Source organism: Hylobates moloch, unplaced genomic scaffold (assembly GCF_009828535.3).
Source record: "Hylobates moloch isolate HMO894 unplaced genomic scaffold, HMol_V3 SCAFFOLD_12, whole genome shotgun sequence".
In the NCBI taxonomy this organism is placed as follows: Eukaryota; Metazoa; Chordata; class Mammalia; order Primates; family Hylobatidae; genus Hylobates; species Hylobates moloch.
This window is the reverse complement of record NW_026652287.1, coordinates 96,709,257-96,735,538: the sequence shown is the minus strand read 5'-3', so window position 1 is coordinate 96,735,538 and position 26,282 is coordinate 96,709,257. Positions and strand designations below refer to the sequence as shown.

At 39.9% G+C, this 26,282-nt stretch overlaps 1 protein-coding gene across 1 annotated transcript in view; it reads right to left on the bottom strand.

The window, feature by feature from the left end:
- Positions 1-26,282, bottom strand: part of CFAP54 (cilia and flagella associated protein 54) — a 378,083-nt gene that overhangs the window by 23,194 nt on the left and 328,607 nt on the right. Inside the window, exon 61 of the mRNA XM_058425781.1 lies at positions 25,411-25,485. Coding sequence (XP_058281764.1) covers positions 25,411-25,485 — 75 coding nt within the window. The remainder of the gene's footprint in view (positions 1-25,410; positions 25,486-26,282) is intronic.

The window sequence follows — 26,282 nt, the reverse complement described above, 5'->3', positions numbered from 1 at the left end:
TCATTTTTCCAGTTGATGGCCAGTTGAGTTACTTCCAATTTTTTGGTGTTATGAATAAAAATATCTTTTGATGCATATATGTCACATTTCTATTAGGCATATACATGAAAATGGAATTTGCTGGGCCATCAGGTACATGTATATTCCTCTTTAAGCTGATATCTAAAAATAATTGGATATCTAAAAATAATGCACCTCGACAATTTTCTAATTTATATTTTCCACCAGCTCCAGTTATTCCACATCTTCACAAACTCTGACAATTTCTGTTTAAAGCTGTGGCTGTTCTGGTATGTTTTGCATGTGTCATATACCACCGTACTATGTTTTTAATGTCACATCCCTGAAAACTAGTAACACTGAACTTAAGTATAGGTCTCTTTTGAAGTACAGGTCTTTGGTCCAATTTATATTGAGGTGTCTTTTTCTCATTCATATATACAGGAATTCTTAATATAATCTAGAAACAGGTCCTTTGTTGGGGTATATATAAAAATTTCTCCCACTCTGTGGCTTGCCGTTTTGCCCTCTTTATGGTATCTTAAAATATAGTCCAATCCATCAGTCTTTTCTTTATGATTGGTATTTTCAAAAGTGCATCCTATTTATGAAAGCTTTGCTAACACCAAGGTCATGAAGATAATCTCTTATTATTTCCTCTAGCTTTATTGTTTTATCTTCCACATTTATTGCCACAATCAATTTGGAATTCACTTTGTATATTCTGTAAAGTAAGGGTTGAGGTGCATTATTTTTAGATATCCAATTGACCCAACTCATTTATTGAAAAGATGAGTTACCTCTGTCATAAATCATGGGATTGCATATGTATGGATCTCTTCCTGGACTTATTATATATAAATACAATCGAGAGTCCAGATAGATGAAGAGAGAGCATCTCTATTCTATAAATGTATAGAGACTACCTACCTACCTACGTACCTATCCTCTCTAACTCTATTTTTCTATACTTACTGCAATCTCATGCAGTGTTATTGTAGCTCTTTAATGAGATTTGATAGGTAGAAGTTTAAGTCCCTCCACTTTGTTCCTTTTAGATGGTCTTAGCTATTCTAGATCCTTTGTATGTCCATGTGAATTTTCTGGTACTACTATAAATGAGAGTTTAATTTTTTTAAATTTCTGATTATTGCTTCTGTTATATAGAAATAAAATTTATATTTCACTTTTTCATTCTAAGAGTTTTTCTGAAGACTATTTTGGATTTTCTATGTCTGTGAATAATGAAAGCTTTCTTTCTTTCTTTCCCATACTTACACCTGTTAAAAATTCTTCCTTTATTTCACAGGCTAAGAACTCCCATAAAATGTTAATTAGAAGTGATGATAGGGTATTATTAACAAATGACTAGTTGATTTTACAATTCAGGAGATGGGAAGGTTTTTTAAATGAATAGTATAGAAAAGTCTGTTATTAAAACTACATCCTTATCTTTACTTATATCCTGTACTATTTTTGTTAAATTTATTCCTAGGCATTTTATAATTTTGCCACTATTTTAAAAATTGCCATTTTAAATTATTATTAGAAGAAATTATTATTATTATTCCTAGAAGAAAGAAATTATTAATTTTTATATCCAGCCATTTTATCAGATTCTCTTAGTTCTAATCATTTCTAAAAATGCTTGGGTTTGGGTTTTTAAATGATAGTATTTACAAATATGTTTGCCTGTTATTTCTTAATATTTACATTTACAGATTTTATTCTCTTGCCTTATTACAAGAGCTAAAACTTTCAAAATAATCTGGATTCACAGAGGAGATAATGAGCTTTATTATTTGGAAAAACTGCTACTTAAATTAGGAATAGAATTAGAATTAGGAAACCACCTAAATATGGTCAGGATACATTTATGAAGCAAACATTTTACTAAATATTAAAAATTAAAAAGCCACTACCTTCGAAATCATGAAGACAAGTTTTTAAAATGTTAAGTTAGATGAAAATGCTAAATTTATTTCATAGTCACAGCACATCAATGTCATAAATATTAAGTGAACCTGAATGTGCTTTAGGAAGTCAGAGTTATACCTTCTCCCCAGAGAGTTCAGGATTAAAAAAATAATAATAAAATTTACATAATTTCAAATAAAATGATAGCATTAAAAGGTAAAGTATTTCTTTCGGGACCTGTATTAAAGTGAGCCCACATAAATTTTTACAAAGTGATATGGTTTTTACACTGATATGGTTGGCTCTGTGTCCCCACCCAAACCTCATCTCAAATTGTAATCACCACCTGTCAAGGGAGGGACCTGGTGGGAGGTGATTGGATCACGGGGGTGGTTTCCTCCATGCTGCTCTCCTGACAGTGAGGGAGTTCTCAGGAGATCTGATTGCTCGATAAGTGTCTGGCATTTCCCCTGCTTGCTCTCTCTCTTGCCTGCTGCCATGCTCTCTCTCTTGCTTGCTTCCCCTTTGCCTTGCGCCATGATTGTAAGTTTCCTGAGGCCTCCCCAGCCATGCAGAACTGTGAGTCAATTAAACCTCCTTTCTTTACAAATTACCCAGTTTCAGGTAGTATCTTTATAGCAGTGTGAGAATGAACTAATATACACACCCATGAGACCTAGAGACTTTAAGGGACTTGCCCAAGGTCTCTCAGCTATTTAGTGTCAGAGCCAGGATCCATACCTAGGAAGACAGGCTCTCAGAACATGTCCCTCTCCCATCTGCAGCACTGCCACTCCCTACCTGACAACTATGCTCTGAGTTCCCTCCCGCCATGTCTGTCAACCAGTGGCAAGTCCAAGGCTCTCCATGAAACACTCCTGCTTCGTGCAGCCTCTCCCACTCCCCTGACTCAGACTCCTGCTCCACCCTTGGCTCAGTGCTATTTTTTTTTTTTTTTTAAGATGGAGTCTCACTCTCTGGAGTGCAATAGTGTGATCTCCGCTCACTGCAACCTCCACCTCCTGGGAGGCCATTGTCCTGCCTCAGCCTCCCGAGTAGCTGAGATAACATGCCCGGCTACTTTTATTTTATTTATTTTTTTTAGTAGAGACAGGGTTTTACCATGTTGGCCAGGCTAGTCTTGAACTCCTGACCTCAAGTGATCTGCCCGCCTCGGCCTCCCAAAGTGCTGGGATTACAGGCGTGAGCCACCGTGCCCGGCTGTGCTCTCTTGGCATGCTTTTCCAGCTCAGCTTTTGGAAATTTTACAGACGACTCTAGGGCTGCCATAGGGAATTAGAAATCTTTTATGTTTGCTTGCTTGTTGTAAATATCTTTGAGTCCAAATTGTCCAGGAAAAGGGTACCAAGGTTCCATTCCCTAGGTCAGGAATGGCTTTGTGGAGATGAGGGAATAAAATGGACTGGCAGATAAAAGACTGTGAATTAGTTAGTTCAACTAGGTTACACTTGAAGGAGCTGTTTGAAAGAAATGGTGATGATTCTGTCTGCCTAGAGAGGATGAAAGTCTGAAATAGTAAGAAGAAGGCAAAGGAAATTAATCAAGTGGGGGCATACTGAAGGGGGTTCATTAAAATCTGGCCTGAATTGAACTTGTTTGGGAAAGTTTTGAAAGCCATTAGAGAGTTAAAGGTTATCTTCCAATGCTTTATTTTATGACTTTCTGCATGATTACTAGATTCGATCATAATAAAGATTTTATTACTTGTGCTCTTGTGTTCCAACAATTTTCCTTAATCAAAAGGAAAATCATGTAGTCTTCAAAGAATCTATATTTTTCTCAATCCAATTAGATTGTGTTGAGCACCTACTCTGAGGCCTCTTCCTTCTCTCTGTACACTGTCAGTTACCTTTTCATCAATTCTAAGCGTCCCATGACCAAAAGGATAGAGGGGGAGGAGCCAAATTCTTACTATTCAATTAGGCATGCCTATTCTTTTAATTGATAAGTGGGATATTGAACTATTGAGAGATTTGTGATATGGATGGATTTAACTTTGCCTCCTTTCAAAAACCTTAAAGCACAGGGAGTAAGAGCCATGAAAAAAAAACTTTAATAGCTTAAAGCAAATAGTATTTTCATCCAGCATTCTCACATGTAAGTTTCTCCACCATATTTTCTATTTTTTCTTAATACATCACTTTTCTCTGAAGTTAATGATTTATTGGATTTTTTTCTAGACTGGGGAAAAACATGCATTCTAAAGTAGAAAGGATAATATGACACGAGCTTACTTAAGAATCAATATCATGAATGACTGGTGATCCATCTAATAAAGGTTCCAGATGAGAGGGACCTAGATATATTTGCTTTCACTGTACTTTATATGATTAAGAAAATCCCAATACCAGCAATAATAGATATTATTCTCCCCAATCCAACAGGAATAGCATCCAGCTCTTAGGAAGGTAACAGGGCTTTTCCACAGCTCTGCCAAACCATAGAAATTTCACACTTTGTGAAGAAAGAGATTATCTTTTCATCACTCTAAATTTTGTGTTAATAAAACTTTAAATGTGACAAAAAAAGGTGTTTTTTTAACATAATATGAGATCAATGGTTATATTGGTGAGATGGTAGAAATCTTTTTTTTTTTTTTTTTCATGAGACGGAGTCTTGCTCTGTAGCCAGACTGGTGTGCAGGGTGCCATCTCAGCTCACTGCAACCTCTACCTCCCAGGTTCAAGTGATTCTTCCTGCTGCAACCTCCCAAGCAGCTGGGACTACAGGCACATGCCACCACACCCAGCTAATTTTTGTATTTTTAGTAGACATGGGGTTTCACCATGTTGGCCAGGATGGTCTTGATCTCTTGACCTTGTGATCCACCTGCCTTAGCCTCCCTAAGTGCTGGGATTACAGGCGTGAGCCACTGCACCCAGCCAGTGGAAATCTTTTAATATTAAATATTAAATAAATAACATTATTTTGGTTGGGCATGGTGGCTCATGCCTGTAATCTCAGCATTTTGGAAGGCTGAAGCAGGTGGATCATTTGAGGTAAGGAGTTCAAGACCAGCCTGGCCAACATGGTGAAACCCTGTCTCTACTAAAAATACAAAAATTAGTCAGGTGTGGTGGTGCATGCCTGTAATGCCAACTACTCAGGAGGCTGAGGCAGGAGAATTGCTCAAACCGGGGAGGTGGAGGTTACAGTGAGTCAAGATTGTGCCATTGCACTACAGCCCGGGCAACAGAGCAAGACACCATCTCAAAAACAAAACAAAACAAAACAAAAGTAACATTATTGTAAAAGGCATTTTGCAGAGAATAAGAAAATTGGAAATTAGAAGATGTAGGAGAGAAAGCATTTGTGCAGAGAATTGGTTCAAATGTTACACTGTCTAAGAACAGAAGAATAGATTATTCTTGAATCATCATCACCATCACTACCATTGTCATTGTCACTTTACAAAGACTGAGCCACAGCTGTGCCTGGCATTTCCTTGAGCTCTAGAGCAGAATGCACCTATTAATAAAGGACCCCATCAAAAAGTGGGCAAAGGACATGAACAGACACTTCTCAAAAGAAGACATTTATGCAGCCAGAAAACACATGACGAAATGCTCATCATCACTGGCCATCAGAGAAATGCAAATCAAAACCACAGTGAGATACCATCTCACACCAGTTAGAATGGCCATCATTAAAAAATCAGGAAACAACAGGTGCTGGAGAGGATGTGGAGAAATAGGAACACTTTTACACTGTTGGTGGGACTGTAAACTAGTTCAACCACTGTGGAAGTCAGTGTGGCGATTCCTCAGGGATCTAGAACTAGAAATACCATTTGACCCAGCCATCCCATTACTGGGTATATACCCAAAGGAGTATAAATCATGCTGCTATAAAGACACATGCACACGTATGTTTATTGCGGCACTATTCACAATAGCAAAGACTTGGAACCAACCCAAATGTCCAACAACAATAGACTGGATTAAGAAAATGTGGCACATATACACCATGGAATACTATGCAGCCATAAAAAATGATGAGTTCGTGTCCTTTGTAGGGACATGGATGAAACTGGAAAACATCATTCTCAGTAAACTATTGCAAGGACAAAAAACCAAACACCGCATGTTCTCACTCATAGGTGGGAATTGAACAATGAGAACTCATGGACACAGGAAGGGGAACATCACATTCCGGGTACTGTTGTGGGGTGGGGGGTGGGGGGGGCGGGGACAGCATTAGGAGATATACCTAATGCTAAATGACGAGCTAATGGGTGCAGGAAATCAACATGGCACATGGATACATATGTAACAAACCTGCACATTGTGCACATGTACCCTAAAACCTAAAGTATAATAATAAAAAAAAATAAATAAAATAAAATAAAGGACAGTTCTTGCTTAGACACATTATCCCGCATGCACAGACAACCAAACATTTCAGTCAAATCCAAAACATTTCAACATGAGGGGTTCTGTGTCCCTTCTCACATCTAAGTGGATGTTTTGAACAGTGGCCTCTTTATTGGAATGCATGAGAAGCACCTCTGTGAGACAAGATATATTGCAGGAAACTGCAGCCACTGAAATATACGTTTAAAAATCAATTTCAAGTTATGTTTATTGTTTAGAGTTGCGGTATAATAAAAAATAAACATTTCGTCTTTGTCCTGGGTTCCTGGCACAGAGCTCCTAAAACAGTTGGAACTCACCATGTTTTATATACTAAGGGGTAGGGGGAGCGATTAAATCCAATCACCAATAGCTGATGATTTAATCAATCACACCTATGTAAGAAAACTTCCATAAAAACTCATAAGGATGGGTTTTGGGGAGCTTCTGGGATGGTGCACAAATAGAGCACAGGGAGGGAGGGGAGCTCACCAGGAGAGTGCTGGGAGGGAGGGCGGCTCACCAGGAGAGTGCTGGGAGGGAGGGCGGCTCACCAGGAGAGTGCTGGGAGGGAGGGCGGCTTACCAGGAGAGTGCTGGGAGGGAGGGCAGCTCACTGGGAGAGGGTATGGCTGCTCCTTGCCCCTTCCTTGTGCTCTGCCCTATGCATCTCTTTTATCTGGGGTTCCTGTATCCTTTATAAATTGGTCATCACAAATAAAGCACTTCCCTGTGTTAGGTCATTGGTCATAATAAATAAAGCACTTCCCTGTGTTCTGTCAGCTGTTCTATCAAATTACTGAATCCGAGGGGAGGGTCCTGGCAACTCCCAAATATCTAGTTGGGCAGAAGTGTGAGCAATCTGGGTACCCCATTTGCAGCTGGCATCTGAAGTGAGGGAAGTCTCACAGGACTCGGCCCTTAACTGTGGGGTCTGTGCAAACTCTAGGTAGTTAGTATCAGAATTGAATGGAATCATTGGACACCCAGTTGGTGTCAGAAAATCATAGAATTGCTTGGTGTCAGGAAAAGCTGCACAACTGTCATACCTGGTATTATGAAAACCAGGGCAGTGCTCAGCTAGAGAATACCTTTGGGGTCACTGGTGCCTTTCCCTCCTTGGCACCCAGTCTGCACGCCCAGCCCTTCATACCCTATTCCAGGCTCAGCCAAGGCACCACTTGATGAAAAGTGATAGAGTTGACAGTATCACCTCCACCATGGGTATATGCTCTTTATAGGGAACTATTTAAGAAAACCATTCTACAAGACCAAAGGAGACCCTTAAGAAAATAGTGAAAGTTTAGGCCGTACATATCCAGACTTATTCTGACTGCTCAAGACTCCAAGGCCCAGAGAAAAAAGCCTTTGAAATCTGACACCCTATTGCGCAGAAAGAACAGCAGCTCTCTTTCCCCAGGAAAGAATTTTTCAACCTGTAAAGAGCTAATAAAGCATCCCAAACAGGGAACATTCCCTCTAAACTATGAAAAGCTCCAATTAGAGCAGGAAGCATGAGTTACACAACCAACAACCCCACAATAACCTGCACAGGGTGCACAGGCCTGATGCAAGTTCAGGGCCAGTGGTTCAGGGCTCATAACTGGGGGGCTGGAAGGAAGAGTTGAAGGAAATGGTTTCTTGGATGGAGTATTTAAGAGAAATGGCTATATTCAATGTGTTAAAAAACTAAATGTCTATTCCTCATTCTCTGTGATTAGATGTGATTAATTACATCTTTACCTTTATTTTCAGGGAATGGTTTTAAAACTTTGCTAAGACCTCATTTTTATACTCTGAGAAAATACTTTCTGTGAGAAAGGAAGCCTGAGTTTATTGACTGGATATAGACCAGGATCTGGTTTACGGAGTTTTATTTCATTCATAAATTAACTGTTATAACGGAGGTCAAAAGAGAATGTGACTGAACTATGGGTCATGTTGTATAATGTGTTTTTAATCCCAAGTGGGTGACACGTGTATGTTTCCCCTTCCTTCTACATTAAGGAGAAACCTTAAGCCAGGAAGCATGTTTCTTAGTTCCTTTAGACTCTTCTAATTCGAATAAATAGGGATTATGTATTCATCACCAGTCGGGGATCTTCATTTTCTATTTTTTGAGGTCATTGTTGGGAAGCAGACTCTGACATGGAACTTAGCTGTCAGAAAGTTTATTAGGATTAGGGAATACCCTTGAGATCACAAGCCATGGGGAAAGGGAAGGAAGCAGAGTTAGGCAGAGGGAGAAGCTGGGCTGCAATGCAGTCACAATAAAGGGCTCTGCCAACCCCACAGGGAATTTTGAGGCTGGGGTGGCCCTTCAGAGTGGTCCTGAATTGTGGTGGTGGTGGGGTTGGGTCTTTGTACTCCCACATCAACCAGTAATTGGATGTGGGCTTCCCTCCAGAAAGAGTTCATGTCCTTCAGTTGAAGGAAGTTGCTAGAGAGAGTTGAGAGTTGAGGGCTGTCAGCCATCACATTCCCAGAGCCGAGAAAATGAAGTTTTCAATCCCGAAGGGGAGGTTTGGGTGGCTCAATGCAGGAGCCACGACAGGCATGAAGATTTAATTTAGTGGTTATACTACCATTAAACAAATAGCAATATGGCTAAGTGCATAATACTATATAACCAATATAAGCTGTGAGAGATTTAAAGTATTAACTAAGAACTCATACCAAATTTCCAGATGCTTCTTTTCTGGGTCATGGTAAAATAAGCCTAATACATTTCCAGCATCACTTACATTAATCTATTACTTGATTACCCTTAGGAATACTCCATGCTTTAGAATGTAAGAAGAACTAGAGATTAAAGAGGAGAGTAAAAATTAGATTCAAAAATAATATCTTCCTGTAAACTTAAATATGAAGAAATTCAATAATTTTACCTGAATTGTAACTTTACTTGAGAAGTTCTGTACGGAAGCTCTAGAACTTTCCATAACATTTCCAAAAGTTGAAGCTAGAAAAGCATGGGTGTCCGGACAGCACTGAGCCAAGGGAAGGAGCAGGAAACTGAGTCAGGTGGGAGAGGGAGAGGCTGCACAGAGCAGGGGCGTTTCATACAGAACCTTGGACTTGCCAGTGATTGACAGACATGGTGAGAAGGAGCTCAGAGCATAGTTGGGAGCTGGGGGAGTGCCTGGGTGTGGATCCTGGCTCTGACACTAACTAGCTGAGAGACTTTGGGCAACTCTTCAGGCCTCAATTTCTCACATGTAAATAAATAGTTAAGATGATAATAGTATCTATCTTAACTAGAAAAAGGAATTTGAAGCCACAGGCTTAACTTCAGAATGTACTTACGTATTCATTTCCTACTGCTGCTGTAACATATTTACCACAAACTTAGTGGCTTACAACAACATGAATTTGTTCTCTTATAGCCCTGTAGGTTGGAAATCTGAAATCATTTCTCTTGGCTAAAGTCAAGGTGTCAGCAGGGCTGGTTCCTTCTGGAAGCTCTAAGGGGAGAATCTATTGCTTTGCCTTTTTCAGCTTTAGAGGCTGCCTGTATTTCTTGACTTGCACCCCTTTCTTCACCTTCACGGCTCATCACTCCTGTCTCTGCTTCCGTCATCACATGGCTGTCTCCACTTCTGGTGTCAAATCTCCCTCTAGCTCCCTCTCATAAGGATACTTGTGATGACATTTAGGGATCACCTGGATCATCTGCCCCTCTCCCCATCCTTAACTTAATCACATCTGCAAAGTCCCTTTTGGCATATAAGGTAACAGATTCTGGGGGTTAGGATGTGGACCACTGTGGACAGCCATTGTTCAACCTGCCACAACATGTCTGAAATGCAATGGTTTAGTCAATAAAAACGTAATATTTCTATCACATTTGCTCCAAAGAGCTTTGGTAGTTGAAGTTATTGAATTATTTCTATTTAAAAATTCATGGCATGCTTGCAAATGCCTATTGTGCCAAAAACTATTAGGTTCACTAAAGTATATACTTGCACCTCTACAATGCTCTAATCATATTCTTGTGTGTTAGATTGAGACTGATAGGGTATAAGCAAAAATTCTGACAGCTACTCCAGGCAGCCTCTTATAAATGTTCACCCTAATTTATTGTCCAAATTAGGATTTTTTACAGAGTAAAAAGAATTTACGTATTTATGAATCACAACTCTAACTCGACACATGTAAATTGTGATTGTGCCCGGCAAACTGGGATGTATGGTCACTCTGTGTAAAAATATCCTGTAAAATCCTCTACCCCTCTTTTCTCCTGCAGTGGTTTCCTTAGAGGTCATACAGTGCAGACAGCACAGTTACAAGTTGAAGGAGAGTCGCCCAAACCTCACTGGACTTTGCATGAGAAAGAAACAACCCTTTATTGCCACTGAGATTTGGTGCTTATTTGTTAGCACAGTAGAACCTACTCTATCCCAACTACAACTTAAGCCCTGGCAAGCTTGTTCTATCCTCACTGTATCTCCGAAAAGGGGGAAATTCCATTACAGTAAAGGTTTAGTTCCATTTAAAGGTCAGGGATTTGAATCTCAGCAGCAAAGTTATAGGAAGAAATGGTATTACTGGCAACCTCATAACTGGGTTCCCTCCTGAAGGGCTCTGTGTACTCTGCCTGTGGGTTTTTGACCTGGGATATAGAAATGAAAAAGCCAGAGTTCTAACAATACTTGGCATTTATTGATGCTTTTTTATGAAGGAGCTCACTGGGCCTAACTTCTAGCAACTAGGAATGGGAGGCTCTTTTTTAGAACAAAGGCTTTATAAAGACTATGAACTAAAGTTTGCATTTTGTTCCTGGGACTTTGTTGCCTAGAATCAAAGCATGACAGGCTTTGTTAGCAGCTCCCACTGCAGTAGCAAACTGGAGGACAGATCTTGTGTGTCCAGTGGAAAGAAATCCTGCTCATGCTGACTTCTTTATTCACATCAATATAAATCACTAGCAGCTGCAAACTGTTCTCATAAGGCAATTTCTTATGGCAACTCTAGTAGAATCTACAACTTACAAAGAAATTGCACGTAAATTACTTCATTTAACTCTTTTTAGTATTTCTAACTCGAACAATTAGCCTTTGTCAGTTAATATTAATAAGATGATGTGGAGAAGTAAAGGGCAAGAAAAACGTAGTAGGAAGGAGAGAAGAGGAAGAGGAGGAAGGGTAGTAGTAGGCAGAAGAGGAGCACTTTCGCTGAGTGCCACCGAACATTCATTATTTACTGTGTGCTAGGTACTGCACCAAGCACTTTGGGCTAATGATAATTCTGTTGCCAAAATAAAATGTGATAATATTCTTAAATTTTTTTTGTTCATCAAAAGGATAGTTTAATGGCTCTCCACAGAATTTAGCTGAATGAAAAAAGGCCAATCTCAAAATGTTACATACTATAAAATTCCTTTTATGCAACATTCTTGAAACAACAAAACTGCCAATATGGACAACAGATTGGTGGTTGCCAAGAGTTAAGGAGGGGGTGGGATTACTAAAGGACAACAGAGGGGATCCTTGCTGTGATGGAAATGTTCTCTATCTTGATTGTATCACTGTCAATATTCGGGTGTGATATGCAACAGTTTTGCAAGATGTTACCACTGGAAGAAACTGAGTAAAGGATACACAGTAACTGTATTATTCCTTGTGACTGCATGTGAATCTCTCCAATTATCTCAAAGTAAATAGTTTAACTTAAAAAAGGATGGTTGAAAAATAGTATCAAGAATATAGATATTATCTGCTACAAATACTTGCCAAAAAAGATACATATTAAAATGATCATTTACTCTGTGAAATTTACAAATATTTAGATAGGCTAAGTAAGAGTTACTAATGAAGGGAATTGTTAAAGGTCAAATGAACAAATGATTCATTTCACATTATTTTAAGGCTGGAAAAATAAAGATGACCTCAATGTATTGAATGCTTACCACTGGCATTGTACTGGCACTATACTAAATGTGTTAAATATTGCTTCTAATGTAATCCTATAGAAGAAACAGCTTTCACCAATTTATAGATAAGGAAGTGACGCCTAGGGAAGTAACTTGTCCAAGGTCATACAACAAATAGGTGGCGGAACCAAGAATCAAACTATGTTTTTGTCAACCAAGATACCTTGCTTCAGAGACCTTCAACAGAATCTAGCTGACCTGAGGTCTTTCAGGACTAATGACTTGTTCGCAAGGGCAAAACTGGGACTCGAACGTATGATAAGTGCTCTTCCTAACATATTATGCTACCACAAGTGGTTGAGGAAAGGACATAATGGCATTAGCAGCTCAAGATATAGGTGGAATAGATGCAAAAATCTCAAATGGCTAATGCCCAAAGTCAACAAGGGAAATGGGTAAATTCATACCTGCTTCTTCTTTATTTATTTAAATTTAAAAACATCTGTCAGGAGACTTTCCAAAGGTTTGCCAATTGACTCAGCTCTATGAGGCAAAAATTAAACATCCTCCTAAGATGAAAATATAATTCCATTGCTAAAGGTCTAGTTTTCCAACCAAGGTGAAACTGTTTGGTAAACTGAATGAAGGAAAGGAAACTAAACATTGAACTTGATTTCCAGCAAACTAGAAAGCAATGAACAGATTTGCTAATGATTCCCCTGTCTCTCACCTGCTGTGAACGTACACAAAATGACTAAACTTCAGGAAAGTGTGCCTTTGAGGTTGCAGTACAGTTGTATCCAGAATGAGGCCAGACTTGGTTTATCAAGGAGTGCATATACTTCTCATCACGTTCACAGTAAATACACAGTATCAGGTTCATCATGATATCTCAGTTTAAATTATATCCAAGTATTATACCCCCAAATTGCACATCTAACAAAAGTGGAACTGCTACTTTGAGCACGGATAACACAAAGGCTCTAGGTTCCTTGATGAAGGACAGCATATTTCACCTTGACACCATTGCTGGCAAATCTCTGAGAGATGAGAGTTTTGGAAATGCTATAAACAGCTTAGCCTTTTCTTAGCATTTTGAAGAGCACATTAATAGCCTGGCCTTTTCTTAAGGGCTTTCTTTTTTCCTTAGCCAAATTTGACAGTTAGAAGTGAACAGTAAGTGGATGGAATCAAAGTCAGTGCTGTGTTTTAAAAGTAGTGTGGAATGGATGTCATCTGGCATTGTCTTCAAAAGAATATAAGAATATTAAGTGGATGTCTCATGAACTTACATACAAAGGATACTCTTCACTTGAGGACAGAATGATAATGTCTCACAGAAGAAAGATGTAATTATAGATGCCCATAAAATTTATTCAGACATGTCTTGGTTTGTACAAAAAAAAAAGAAACAAAGAAAAGAAAGAAAGTCTGTAGCTCTCAACTTAACCAAAGGAGGTATATTAGTATAATTAATTTTTAAATAATTAGTAAATACCTACTACAGAATATGTAGAACCTTATAAATGACAGTTTAGAGAGTACTGTCATTACTACCATTTGGGAAATCTTGTTTCAAAGAAACCAAGGGTCATACAGTAATGTAATAATATTTGCCAATGGATACTAAATAGCCTAGCACCATCCTCTAGAATTTTACATGCTAAAAAAAGTGAAGTGGAAGCTCTTCCACATCAATAGGGGTACACGCAAGCAAGTCCCATCCAGTACCCAGAAAAACTGCATAGATTATTTCAAAGGTTGCTTTGAGAATCCACCTAGTTTATCCTCTACCATGTGGGTCTAAACACACTCAAAAATTGCCTAAGCAGGTTTCTAAGAACAGCCTCTGCTCAGAGGAGGAAAAGACCTAGTTTTATTGGATGTCATGGTAGATTGCATTTTCCCCAAATGGCTGCAACGATAGTTGTGAAACCACATTCCCTTCTTAAAAGTTGACTTCAGGCTGGGTGCGGTGGCTCACGCTTGTAATCCCAGCACTTTGGGAGGCGGAGGCCGGCGGATCACGAGATCAGGAGATCGAGACCACGGTGAAACCCCATCTCTACTAAACATACAAAAAATTAGCCAGGCGTGGTGGTGGGCGCCTGTAGTCCCAGCTACTCAGAGAGGCTGAGGCAGGAGAATGGCATGAACCTGGGAGGCGGAGCTTGCTGTGAGCCGAGATTGCGCCACTGCACTCCAGCCTGGGCGACAGAGCAAGACTCCATCTCAAAAAAAAAAAAAAAAAAAAAAAAAGTTGACTTCAAGCCTTCCAGTGAAGTAGAGTCTATGTCCAACCTTGAATCAGAGTGGATTCTGCACTACTGAGGAAGTGTCATTATGTGATTTTAAGGCTAGGGCATGGATGGTGATAGAGCATCTACTTCGTTCTCTTGTGAGCCTCACTCTTGAAACCCTACTACCATGTTGTGAGGAGGCCCAACCAGCCACAGAGAGAGGTCACAAGTTATGTTCCAGACCATGGCCCAAGTTTGTTCTCAGCCCCCTGCCAACAACCAACAGCTGATGGCTGACAACCAGCATCAAGCACCAGACTAAATGAGCCTTCAGCAATTCCAGCCCCCAACGGTTGAATCATCCCCAACTTTCTAGTTTTCTCAGCCAAACTACCTCATGTCCCAGATACCATGGAGCAGAAATAACTTACTCCACTGTGCCCTTCCCAATAAGGAACCCACAGAATCCTTGACCTAATAAAATGGTGGTTACTTTATGCCACTAAGTTTGGGGTGCTTTGTTACATAACTAAAGTAACAGGGACAGATGGGAATGGGAATATGCGTGGTTAAAAGCGATGCATGCAGCCATTCCTTGCACTTGCATTATTCCAGCCCTCTTTCATGAGTATACTCAGAGGCTTCCTTCTACACTTTGTGTTGTTCTTCTGCTACAGCCACTCCTTAGGGAATTAAATCTACTGGTAAGGGTCTCATTCCAAGTGAAATCAGATAGCTCTTAAATGAGAGTAATAGTAACTATTTTGCTTACATTGCGGCAGGCACTGTTCTAAGAGTTTTACATGGATTAACTAATTTAATCCACACAACAACGTTGTAAAGTAAGTACTATTTTCATTCTTATTTTACAAACAGAGAAATCAAAGCATTGAGATTAAACAAGTTGCCTAAGATTACACAACTAGAAAATAGAACTGAGTTGGGATTTGGAGCCAGGCAACTCGGCTCTCCAGAGTCTGTCCACTAATCACTACGCACACTGCTTCACAAATCCTGATTTTAACTCTCTCTCAGGGACATATTATTAATCTAGCCCCTCCACTTGAATGAGCAAGAATTCTCAGACTGAAAAGTCTCAACAGAGCCATCTTAATATACTGACAATGGTTAACAACAGGCTCTGGAGTCTGCCCGACTCGGCTATGACAGTTTCCAGCTGTGTCGCTTTGGGCAAGTCTTGTCACCTGGCCCACTTCATTCTCCCCATCTTTGTGCAAAACAATCATCCATTTTAAACACAAAACCATTGTCTTTGTATGTAAGCACAAGCCACATCCTTTCTTTCTAGACTGTCAGCCTTTTTGGCTCAAGGACTCTGTCTTTCCCATCTGATATGGTTAGGCTTTGTGTCCCCACCCAAATCTCATCTTGAATCATAATCCCTAGGCATTGAGGGAGGAACCTGGTGGGAGGATGATCGGATCATAGGGGCTGTTTCCCTCATGCCATTCTCATGATAGTGAGTGAGTTCTCATGAGATGTTATGGTTTTATAAGCAGCTCTTCCTTCCTCACTTTTGTTCTTTCTCTCTCCTGCCACATGTAAGATATGCCTGCTTCCCCTTCTGCCACGATTGTAAGTTTCTTGAGGCCGCTCCAGCCATGCAGAACTGTGAGTCAATTAAAACTTTTTTCTTTAAAAATTACCCAGTCTTGGGCAGTTCTTTATAGCAGTATGAAAATGGACTAATACACCATCTCTCATTCCTCCAGTGAGTCCAGACCAGTGCCTTGTACTCAGCTGCAGCTTGTAAACTGAGTTGACTTTTTTTTTTTCTAACTTCTCTCTTACTTTGTCTTTGCATCAAGGGCTTTTAGGATTTGTCTCCTTCTCTTCATCTCCCTGAACAAAACCATAAATTATACCCTCACCACTGAGCCTACTGCCAAAGCTAAAGCTTATTTTCTGCTTCGTCTTCCAAAGATCTTCCTAATCAGAGGAAAATGCTTTCATAAATGCCCCGATCATGTGTGTATCTTTCTAAGGATATTCTATTACTTTCCAATCATTTTCCAAAGCAATTAAAATTTGTAATTATGGGCCATAAGAGCACCCACTAACTTAACTTCATAGAGGGAACTAGTGAACCCTTCTAAAAAGATATCAGAAATGTATCACCTTCAGAGAAATGTTGAGAGAATGCTAGAACCATGGAGTGCTGCTTAATTCTCAGGCCTTGTTTCCCAACCATGTGCTGTAATTGCTTCTGTAATTGTCTGTCTCCCCCACTAATCTGTGGGCCCTCTTGAAAGCAGGAACTCTAGCTTTTACTTCTGTACCCCAGTACCTAGCCCAATGGCTGGTACAAAGGTGGTACTTCACAAATGTTTACTGTACAAATAACTGAAATCGATGGCCTCAAAATCACTGTTAATGGCAGGACTAGAACTGCAGCCCAGGACTATCTCTAGAAGATGTATCATGAGTCATTCCTTCATTTAACAAACATTTTTTTGAACATTTGTTGGGGACTAAACACTGGGCAAAGCACTGAGAATAAAACATAGCAAGACTCAATCTTATTGTGTAAGATCCAATCTGCACTTGTACAGGAGACAAATATGGAAGCACATCATAATAACACATTTATTTTGATAAAAACTATTAAGTACAAAGTTATAAACCATGGGCTGGAGAGGAAATTGATGAAAAGAAAGCTGTCTGAGTTAGGCTGAAATAGACTGGATGGGTTATTACTCATTTTTACATGATAACTCAGTACCAGATAAGATGCTAGCATTGCAGAGCAATCACTGCAGCTGACAGGCAGGTGTCATAGGTGCTATGAGGAGTGATAAGATATAGGTAGTCACATGATAGAATCAATATATGAGACATAAAATTAAAAGTGCAAATGCCTAAAGTATGTTAACATACTGGAATAATAATTATTTTAGTAACCAGCATGTGGTTATCAACATCTGATCATAAAGATATCAAAAATTATACCTTTGGGCTGGCACAGTGGCTTATACCTGTAATCCCAGTGCTTTGGGGGAACAAGGTGGGAGGATCATTTGAGACCAAGAGTGGGAGACCAGCCTGGGCAACTCGATGGGACCTCATTGCTATAAAATAAAATAGCTGGGCATGGTGGCATGTGCCTATAGTCCTGGCTACTCAGAAGGCTGAAGCAGGAGAATTGCTTGAGCCTAGGAGTTTAAAGTTAAAGGGAGCTATAATCACACCACTGCACTCTAGCCTGGATGACAGAGTGAGATCTTGTCTGTAAAAAACAAAACAAAAAACATAATTTAAAAAATCGGAAATAAGAGACTATAAATGTACTAAATTCAACCATATAAAATGTAATGCACATTAATAATGTACTTGATAATGTAGTGTAAATCAGTAGAATTTAACCATTATTAAGGATTTTTAGATTAAATTCAAAAAGAAAACATATTGCATAAACTATGTTCAACAGGAGCTTGATAAAAAATGGAGATATTACACTGTAGTGATGTTTTTCAGAGTAAAGGAGAGGCATTTTTTATTCATCACAGCATAGATTCTTAGCTGCTCCATTCCACCTCAGCCTCTTTCGTGCTGTCAGCTGTCCTGCTAGTAATCTCACCTCCACATGCCTCTGCTCTCCTCTTGCACCTGCCCAATAAAATAACATGTTTCTACTGGCATTTTCAACTCCATTCCTACACTGAGGAAGCTAAATGTAGTTAAAGAAAGATCAAAAGCCAGGAAGCCTAGGCCCCAACCAATTTATGACTTTTACATTTCAATGTGGCCCTCAATCCTTATATTTGCCCTAGATCAGCTTCCTCACCCATCACACTCAATGACTATGAAATTCAAGATCTTTATCTCTCTGAAGACCATTCCCTCAGCCCGCTGCCTGACTCCAACAGTAGATAAACTTGCCTCTAGTTCACTGAATAACTTAAAACCACTGGGTGAACTCCCCAGCTTCTCTTGCCCTTTTGTTACAAACTTACATCTTTTTCCACCTTGATCTGTCACTCAGAGACCTAAAGAAAGAGGTGTTTTTCCTCTGCTTCCAGTCAACTATCCTAGTTGTGCTGTGGCTGTCTTTCTGTTCCCTACCATGTCACTTAGGGCTCTGCTCCATCCTTTGTCCTTCTCTCCCCTAGACAGGTAATTTCTACCTCTTCTAATTCTTTTCCTTTATGACTGCTCCTATCCTAATGATAGCAGCAGCCACTCCAGATTGCCTACCACTGCCATCACACCAGCTGCAGCAGGGAGGAATGGCTGGGGCTGCACACTCCATGGAGCCAGTAGGAGCCCCACACTCCCAGGGATAGCTGCAGCTGCCCAAACCAGGGCTGTAGACCTGGGCCTCCTACTCCATGGAACAGGCAGGATCCCCACTCCAACCTCCACCCTGCTAGCACACCTGCAGCTGCCCAAACTGCAGCTGTAAACTTAGGCATCCCTACATTCTTGGGGGCCCAGGAAATCTTGGAAGTGCCTGCTCCCACTGCCTGGCTTCTCCTTGCTGTTGGCATCTGCTTCAATCACAGAGCAAAGTTGGGGCCAAGCCTGCATGTAATGAATGGCAGCAGGAGGCAGACAGGTTCCTGGGCAGAAGGGGGCATGTCCCTGGCAAGGTCCCACTTTCAGGCCAGGGAGGGCCTGAAGGCTGGGGGCTGGGTTGCCAGTACCATTGACCAGAGTGGGGACTTGCGGTGCCTTTTCCGGGCCCGCCTTTGGCCACCTATGGACCAACTGGCATGCACTTCCTTCCCTCTGAGGCCCATAAAAGCCCAAGGTTCAGCCAGGGCAGAGTAGATGATGGGACAACCAGGAGCAGAGAGGAGCTACCCTCTCTGCTGATAGCAGGAGACGTCAGGATGACCAACAGCAGAGAGAAGCTACTCACTCTAGGGCCTCTTCTCTGCTGAGAGCTTCAGAGACCTGCAGAGACGTTGGGACTACCTGCTGCAAAGAGGAGTAACCCACTCCAGGGCCTATTCTCTGCTGAGAGCTGCAAACATCAGACCAACCTGCCTACAGAGAGGAGCAACCCACTCCAGAGCCTCCTCTCTGCTGAGAGTTGTGGAGACAACAGGATGACCTGCCTGCAAAGAAGAGCTTCCCACTCCAGGGTCTCCTCTCTGCTAGGAGCTGAACACTCATTGGGACACCCTGGCTGCAGAAAGGAGCTACCTGCTGCAGGTCTCCTGTGAGCTGTTCTATTGCTCAATAAAGCTCCTCTTCATCTTGCTCACCCTCCACTTGTCTGCATACCTCATTCTTCCTGGTCGTAGGACAAGAACTCAGGGCTGCCAAATGGCAGGGCTAAAAAAGCTGTAACACAAACAAGGCTGAAACATGACCTTTGCTTGCTATGTTGCAGGAGAAAAGAAGGAGAGAAGAGCTGCAGCCCTTCTGGGACCCCAGGCCTGGGAGATCCCCAAAGCAAGGCTGTTACTTCTTCCTTGAGGTCCTGCAGTTCCTGGCATCTCCAGGCTTCTGGGCACCACTGTGTTCCCCACTGCCAACCAAGGAAGCTGCTTCTGGTGTGCCTGGTCCAGCTGCAGCCTTGCAGAGAGCTGGCGCCCATGCCAGCACCTAGAGCTGCCCGCCAAACTGCAGCAGCCAGCATGTCTGACTGCACAGTGGCCAAACCCCATGCTTGCTCACACACTCCTTACTGCTCCACACCTGACTTGCCCTTGGCAGGCATGGGATCCAGGTCAGTAGCGTGAGCCAAGCGCAGCCTGCCATTGGGCAGAACAAGCCCAGTGGGCCCGAGCAAAACTCGGGCAAAGGCACCACTGGCCAGAGGTTTCAGGCCAGTAAAGTGATACCCCAAAGATCCCATAACACTAACAGCCTCCCTTGACTGCTACTATCCTAACACCCTCCCATGACTGTGTCTCTCTCTAGCTGTTTTCTTACCCTCTCAAATCTTCTTAAAGACTAATCTACACTTTCAACCTTCACTTTCTCACCCCTACTTTCTCACCCCTTATTTACTCCTCAACTCCCTGCAGTGTCTGCTCCCACTATTCTAGTAAAACACCTACTGAGTGTAGTCTAGTTAGAAGTGTAGAGTTAAGCAGACCCATATTTGACTCCTGCCTTCTACTTTTATCAAGCTGTGAGACCTTGCACATTCTGCTAAATTTTCCTATGCATCAGTTTCCTCATCTCTAAAACAAGGATAATAATGGTAACCTATGTCATAGGGCTCTTGTCATAATAAATATTTAAAGTATTAAATTATTTAAGATAATGTCTGCACATGCCATGTGCTCAACAAGTATTTAATATTAACTATTAATATTATTACTAGCAGTAGAAATATTTGCATTTTCATGACTATTATCATTATTGTTTATCAGGCACTTGCTAGGTCTGGCTAAAAATCTTGAACTAAAAAAGAAAATCCTACCAAACTCAAGCAGCCAAGAAAAACTGCTTTGCAATCTCCTTATATAATATATCTGATATCTTGACCTAGGATAACCTTTTCCACTTTCAAATCATGATCTGCTCCTAGGAACCTCCTCTCCATACTGATTCTGTATGAATCTAGTTCGTTCAAATCACACACACACACACACACACACACACACACACGTACGCATGTGTAATTGATTAGGCAAATTTATCTGTATCATGTGAACCAATATGAAACTATTTCATTTTGCTAACTACAGGAACTTTAATCTACACCGCCTTTGCAGCAACAAAAGTATCTATACCAATGTTCTATACGTACCTGGTGGTCAATAATTACTGACAGATAGGAGATTCTATTAAAGAACTTAGCCCATTCCACGGTCAGTCACCATGAGAACAAGAATATTTTTAGCATCATGTTTGAATCCTACCTGACAACTTAGAAACTGCAACAATTTGAACCTACTCAGGCAATTAAAAATGCTTTTTATTGCTGCCTCACCAGAAATCATATGTAATGGTTATTGACATTCCATGATTAATCACTAAGAAGTAAAGCATGGGGCACTTGCTCCCTTCCTTCATCTTTCTGCTATTCTCAGTTTCTTTTTGTCACAAGCTGTGCATGTCAATATTTATTTTAATTAGGAAGAGTTAACATAGGCAAAGGTAATTTGTAATAGGTATGTTCAGTAAGGAACCAAATTACACAGCAAGATCTCCTGCTAGTGACAAAAACAGCTTCACGAAGGCATGTAATTTCATTTGCCTAACCATTTACTATCCCAGTACTGTTGGTGAGTCTTGTTTTCAGTGGAAGTTAGCTGGAAGCCATCTTCCATCTTGGATGGGCAGCACTTTCACCACTAGGATCTCATGTTGGGATCCTGCACATAGACCTAATTCTTACAGGATTCAACAATAATCCAAATTATAGGCAAATAAAATAATACCTTTAACATTTGTCCTTTCCTTTTCTATAAATATTTCAAAACAAACCTGGATTCTAAAATTGTTCTTAAAACTAGTTGACTAGGGGATGAAGAATTCACATACGGAGGGTAAAACCATAGTGAGGATGATGATAATAATGATGATGATGATGATTATATAGCTAATATTTCCTAAACAATTATTTTTACTAGGCCTTATGACAAATACTGAAAATACATTATCTACTTTAATCTTCACAACAACTGTGAGAGGTTGGAATTTGTACTTTTTACATATGAGAAAACTGAGGCTTAGAGAAGTTAAATAACTTTCCCAAGTTCACACAACTAACAAGACTCAAGGCTGAGATTCCAACCTAGACCTGTCAGAAACCAAGGCCTATTGACATTATAAATCATACATTTTATTATAATAAATTCTTTTTTATAACATATATATATATATATATATATATATATTTTTATAAGAAAAAGCTTTAAAGAACTTATTGTTCCCCAGGGAGGCCTCACAATCATGGCGGAAGGCAAGGAGGAGCAAGTCATGTCTTACATGGATGACAGCAGGCAAAGAGAGAGAGCTCATGCAGGGAAACTCCCATTTTTAAAACCACCAGATCTCATGAGACTTATTCACTATCGGGAGAACAGCATGGGAAAGAACCACCCCCATGATTCAATTACCTCCCACTGGGTTCCTCTCATGAAACATGGGAATTGTGGGAGTTACAATTCAAGATGAGACCTACTTTTAACCACAATTTATCCAAAATTAGACTTAAGCTTGATTTTATTATCAGTGGTCTACCACAGTAAGTCTCTACATTTCCATAATAAACAATTAAGTTCCCTGTTTAAACAGTGGGAAAAGGACATAAATGGCCAAATGAATAAGTGAAGCAAAGATTAAATTTCAGATGTTCAAAACGAAAGGAAATTCAATTCAATTCAAGAACCAATGACCAAGAGATGTGGTGTACAAGGCACTGTAAGAACTCAAAGATGAAGATAGCATCACCTCTGCCCCCAGGAAGCTAATGAACTAATGGGAAAAATACAGTATAATATTTCAGGTCTTACTTCAAATGTCACTTCCTCAGAGAAGTCTTCAGTCTTCCCTGACCACCCTGTCTAAGCTGTGACCCCATTCCCTGTCACTCTCTGTCACAGGGACCAGCAAACCTTTTCTGTAGATGGTGAGATAATAAATAAGTTAGGCTTTGTACGCCATACAGTCTATGCCAAAATTACCCAACTCTGCTTTTGTAGTGTGAAAGCAACTATAGATCATAAGTAAATGAATTAATAAGGCTGTGTCCAATAAAACTTTATTTATAAAACAGGCAGTCACCAGATACAGCTCATAGGCTATAGTTTGCTGACCCCTACTCTAACATATCACTCTGTTTTCTTCCTACATAGCACTTAACAAAATCTAAAATTATCTCGTTTATCGATTTCTTTACTGTCTATTTCTTGCCACGAAAATAGTAGCTCTAGGAGAGTGGAATCTTTGTTGCTGGTTCACAGCTAGCTCTTCAATGCACAGAAAGGAGTTTCTGACACAGAGATAGTTCTTCTAAACATCTGTGAACTGACTAAATGAATAAATACCATTTTGCTAAAGGAGAAACACGAATGCCAACCAACACAAGAACTATACTTAGCCTTACTAACAATAAAAATACAATAATGATATACTACTTTTCACTTGTCACGCTTTCAACCATTAGAAGAGGATGAGGAAAACTAGTGTAGACGGGCTGGGCTCAGCGGCTCACACCTGTAATCCCAGCACTTTGGGAAACCAAGGCAGGCGGATCACTTGAGGTAAGAAGTACAAGACCAGCCTGGTCAACATGGTGAAACCCTATTGCTACTAAAAAAAAAAATTAGCCAGGTGTGGGGCGCTTGCCTGTAGTCCCAGCTACTCGAGAGGCTGAGGCAGGAGAATCACTTGAACCCAGCAAGTGGAGGTTGCAGTGAGCCAAGATCACACCACTGCACTCCAGCCTGGGTGACACAGCAAGATTCCATCTCAAGAAAAACAAAAAACAAACCCAGAAAACTAGTAGAGATGAATATGTGGGTAAATGGTCCTCTCATCTACTATTGATAGGAGAGAAATGTTGGTGCCATATTTCTGGAGGATTAATTTGCTGTAATATATCAAAATGTATATACCAATTTTAAAATGGGTGAATAATTGAAGAGATATTTATCTAAAGAAGATACGCAAATGGTCAATAAGCCCATGAAACGATGCTCAACATCATTAGTCATTAAGGAAATGCAAATCAAAATCACGATAAGATACCACTTCACACCCACTAGGATGACTACTATTAAGCACACACACAAACAGAAAATAAAAAGTCTTGGAGAGAATGCAGAGAAATCGGAACCTCTATGCATTATTGGTGGTAGCATAAAATTGTACAGCTGCTCAGGAAAACTATCTGGAAGTGCTTCAAAAGGTTAAACATAGAATTACCATATGACTCAGCAATTGCGCTAAAGATTTGAAAGCAAGGCTTTAGATTTGTACACTAATGTTCATGGCAATATTACTTACAATAGCCAAAAGTGGAAACAACCCAAATGTCCAGTAACAGGTAAATCCATGAAGAAAAGTGGTATATACATGCAATGGAATATTAGTCAATCTTAAGAAGGAATAAAATACTAGGACATGTTACAACGCGGATAACTTTGAAAACATTATGCTAAGTGAAATAAGCCAGACACTAAAGGACAAATATTGGATGATTCTAATATGAGGTCTCTAGAATAGACAAATGTGTAGAGACAGAAAGTCGAATAGAGGTTACCAGGAGCTGGGGTGGTCGGGGAGGAGGAATTGAGGAATTATTGTTTAATGGATACAAAGTTTCTATTTGGAATGATGAAAAAGTTCTGGACAGTGATAGACAGTGGTGACGGTTGCACAACATTGTGAATATACTTAAGGCCACTGAACTGTACACTTAAAATGGTTAAAACTTTAAATTTTATATTATATATATTTTATAATAAAAATGTACATATACTTTTTTACTCCAAATCCAATCCCTAAGAATTAACTCTGAAGAGGTAATACAGAAGAATGAAATATGTATGTACTAGGATCAGTCAACTGCAGGACCCATCAATAAAGATCTAGCTATGTAAATGGCATCTGACACAACAAATACATAAAAGAAACCATTGTGCAGGCATTAAATATGACAAAGTAGACTTTTCACATAAAAATTTATCCATAAAATTATTATTCGATGAAAAAAGCAAGTGACAGAATGCAGGTAAAGTATGATACCATTGATATAAAAATTCTGAAGCTTATCTGTACATAGGGAAAATTCTAGATATACTCTAAATGTTAATAGGGGTTATTCTGTGAATGGTAGATTTGAGGTGACTTTAAAAATTATCCTCTTTATAGTTCTTTGTATTAGTTGAATGTTTTTTGAACACAGAATTTTTTTAACCAAAATAACGTGTTATTGTAAACTCATGTTTATCACTTTTTCACATTAATAAGGAGGGTTAGGTCCTTGATACTTACAATTAGATGTTTTCTATATTTCCATTTCATAGCAATAATACTTGTGAGTGAATTAGATACAATTTTAAAGGAGAAATGCATACCTCGGATAGTGGTGTTGGCTCTTTATCATTCAAAAACAGAGATGCTATTTCAGAGCAACATTGAATAATCATGTCCTAGAAATAAGAAGATAGTAATACAGTGAGGTTGATATTATTAGAAACCTAAATATTACCTATTTAATTATAAACTATTTCATTTGTCTTTTCTTGATCATTACCTAACCTTTGTTCCCAGGATAAGACAGAGGGCTCAGAAGTCATAACCCCTTAAGTAATTAGGCTCTTTTGAGTTGTATCTCATTGTACAAAATAAGATTTTGAAAATAATTATTTTTCTAAATAAGGTTTTTAAAAATTACTTTTCTTCTGAGAAGAGAGCCCTGGAATGAAGAGTTTCAGATCCCTGAAAGGGCTTGCAGCAGAGAAGAATGACTGGGAATTATGGAAGACAGAGGAAGAGTGAATGAAAAGGAAGAGAGTCAATAGCATGATGACACTAGCCCTGCTGCATGGATGCAGCCATGTTCATATGTGGACACCCAATCCACAAGGGACCTACCCATAGACACGTTGAATCTGTCAGATTCCCTATCATATGATTTCATGTAAGCAAGAACAACAGAAGAGACATACAATCAGTATTGACTGCATGAGCTGAAAGGTCCAGATGCGGAGTTGGAGAAGGCAGCCATTAGGCCAATGTGGGAGAAGACAGAGGAGAAGATGGAGATGAGTGAGAACTCACGCCACCTGCAGGACTGAGCACAGTCTTGGCTCCTGATTCGCCAGTTCAAATTTCTGTGAGTCCACTGTTTCAGGTTCCAGTCTTTGTCTATGCGTGACCATACTCAACTCATCCTGACAAACACTACCTCCCTACCAAACCTAATTGACTTCAGTTAGTGTAAGTA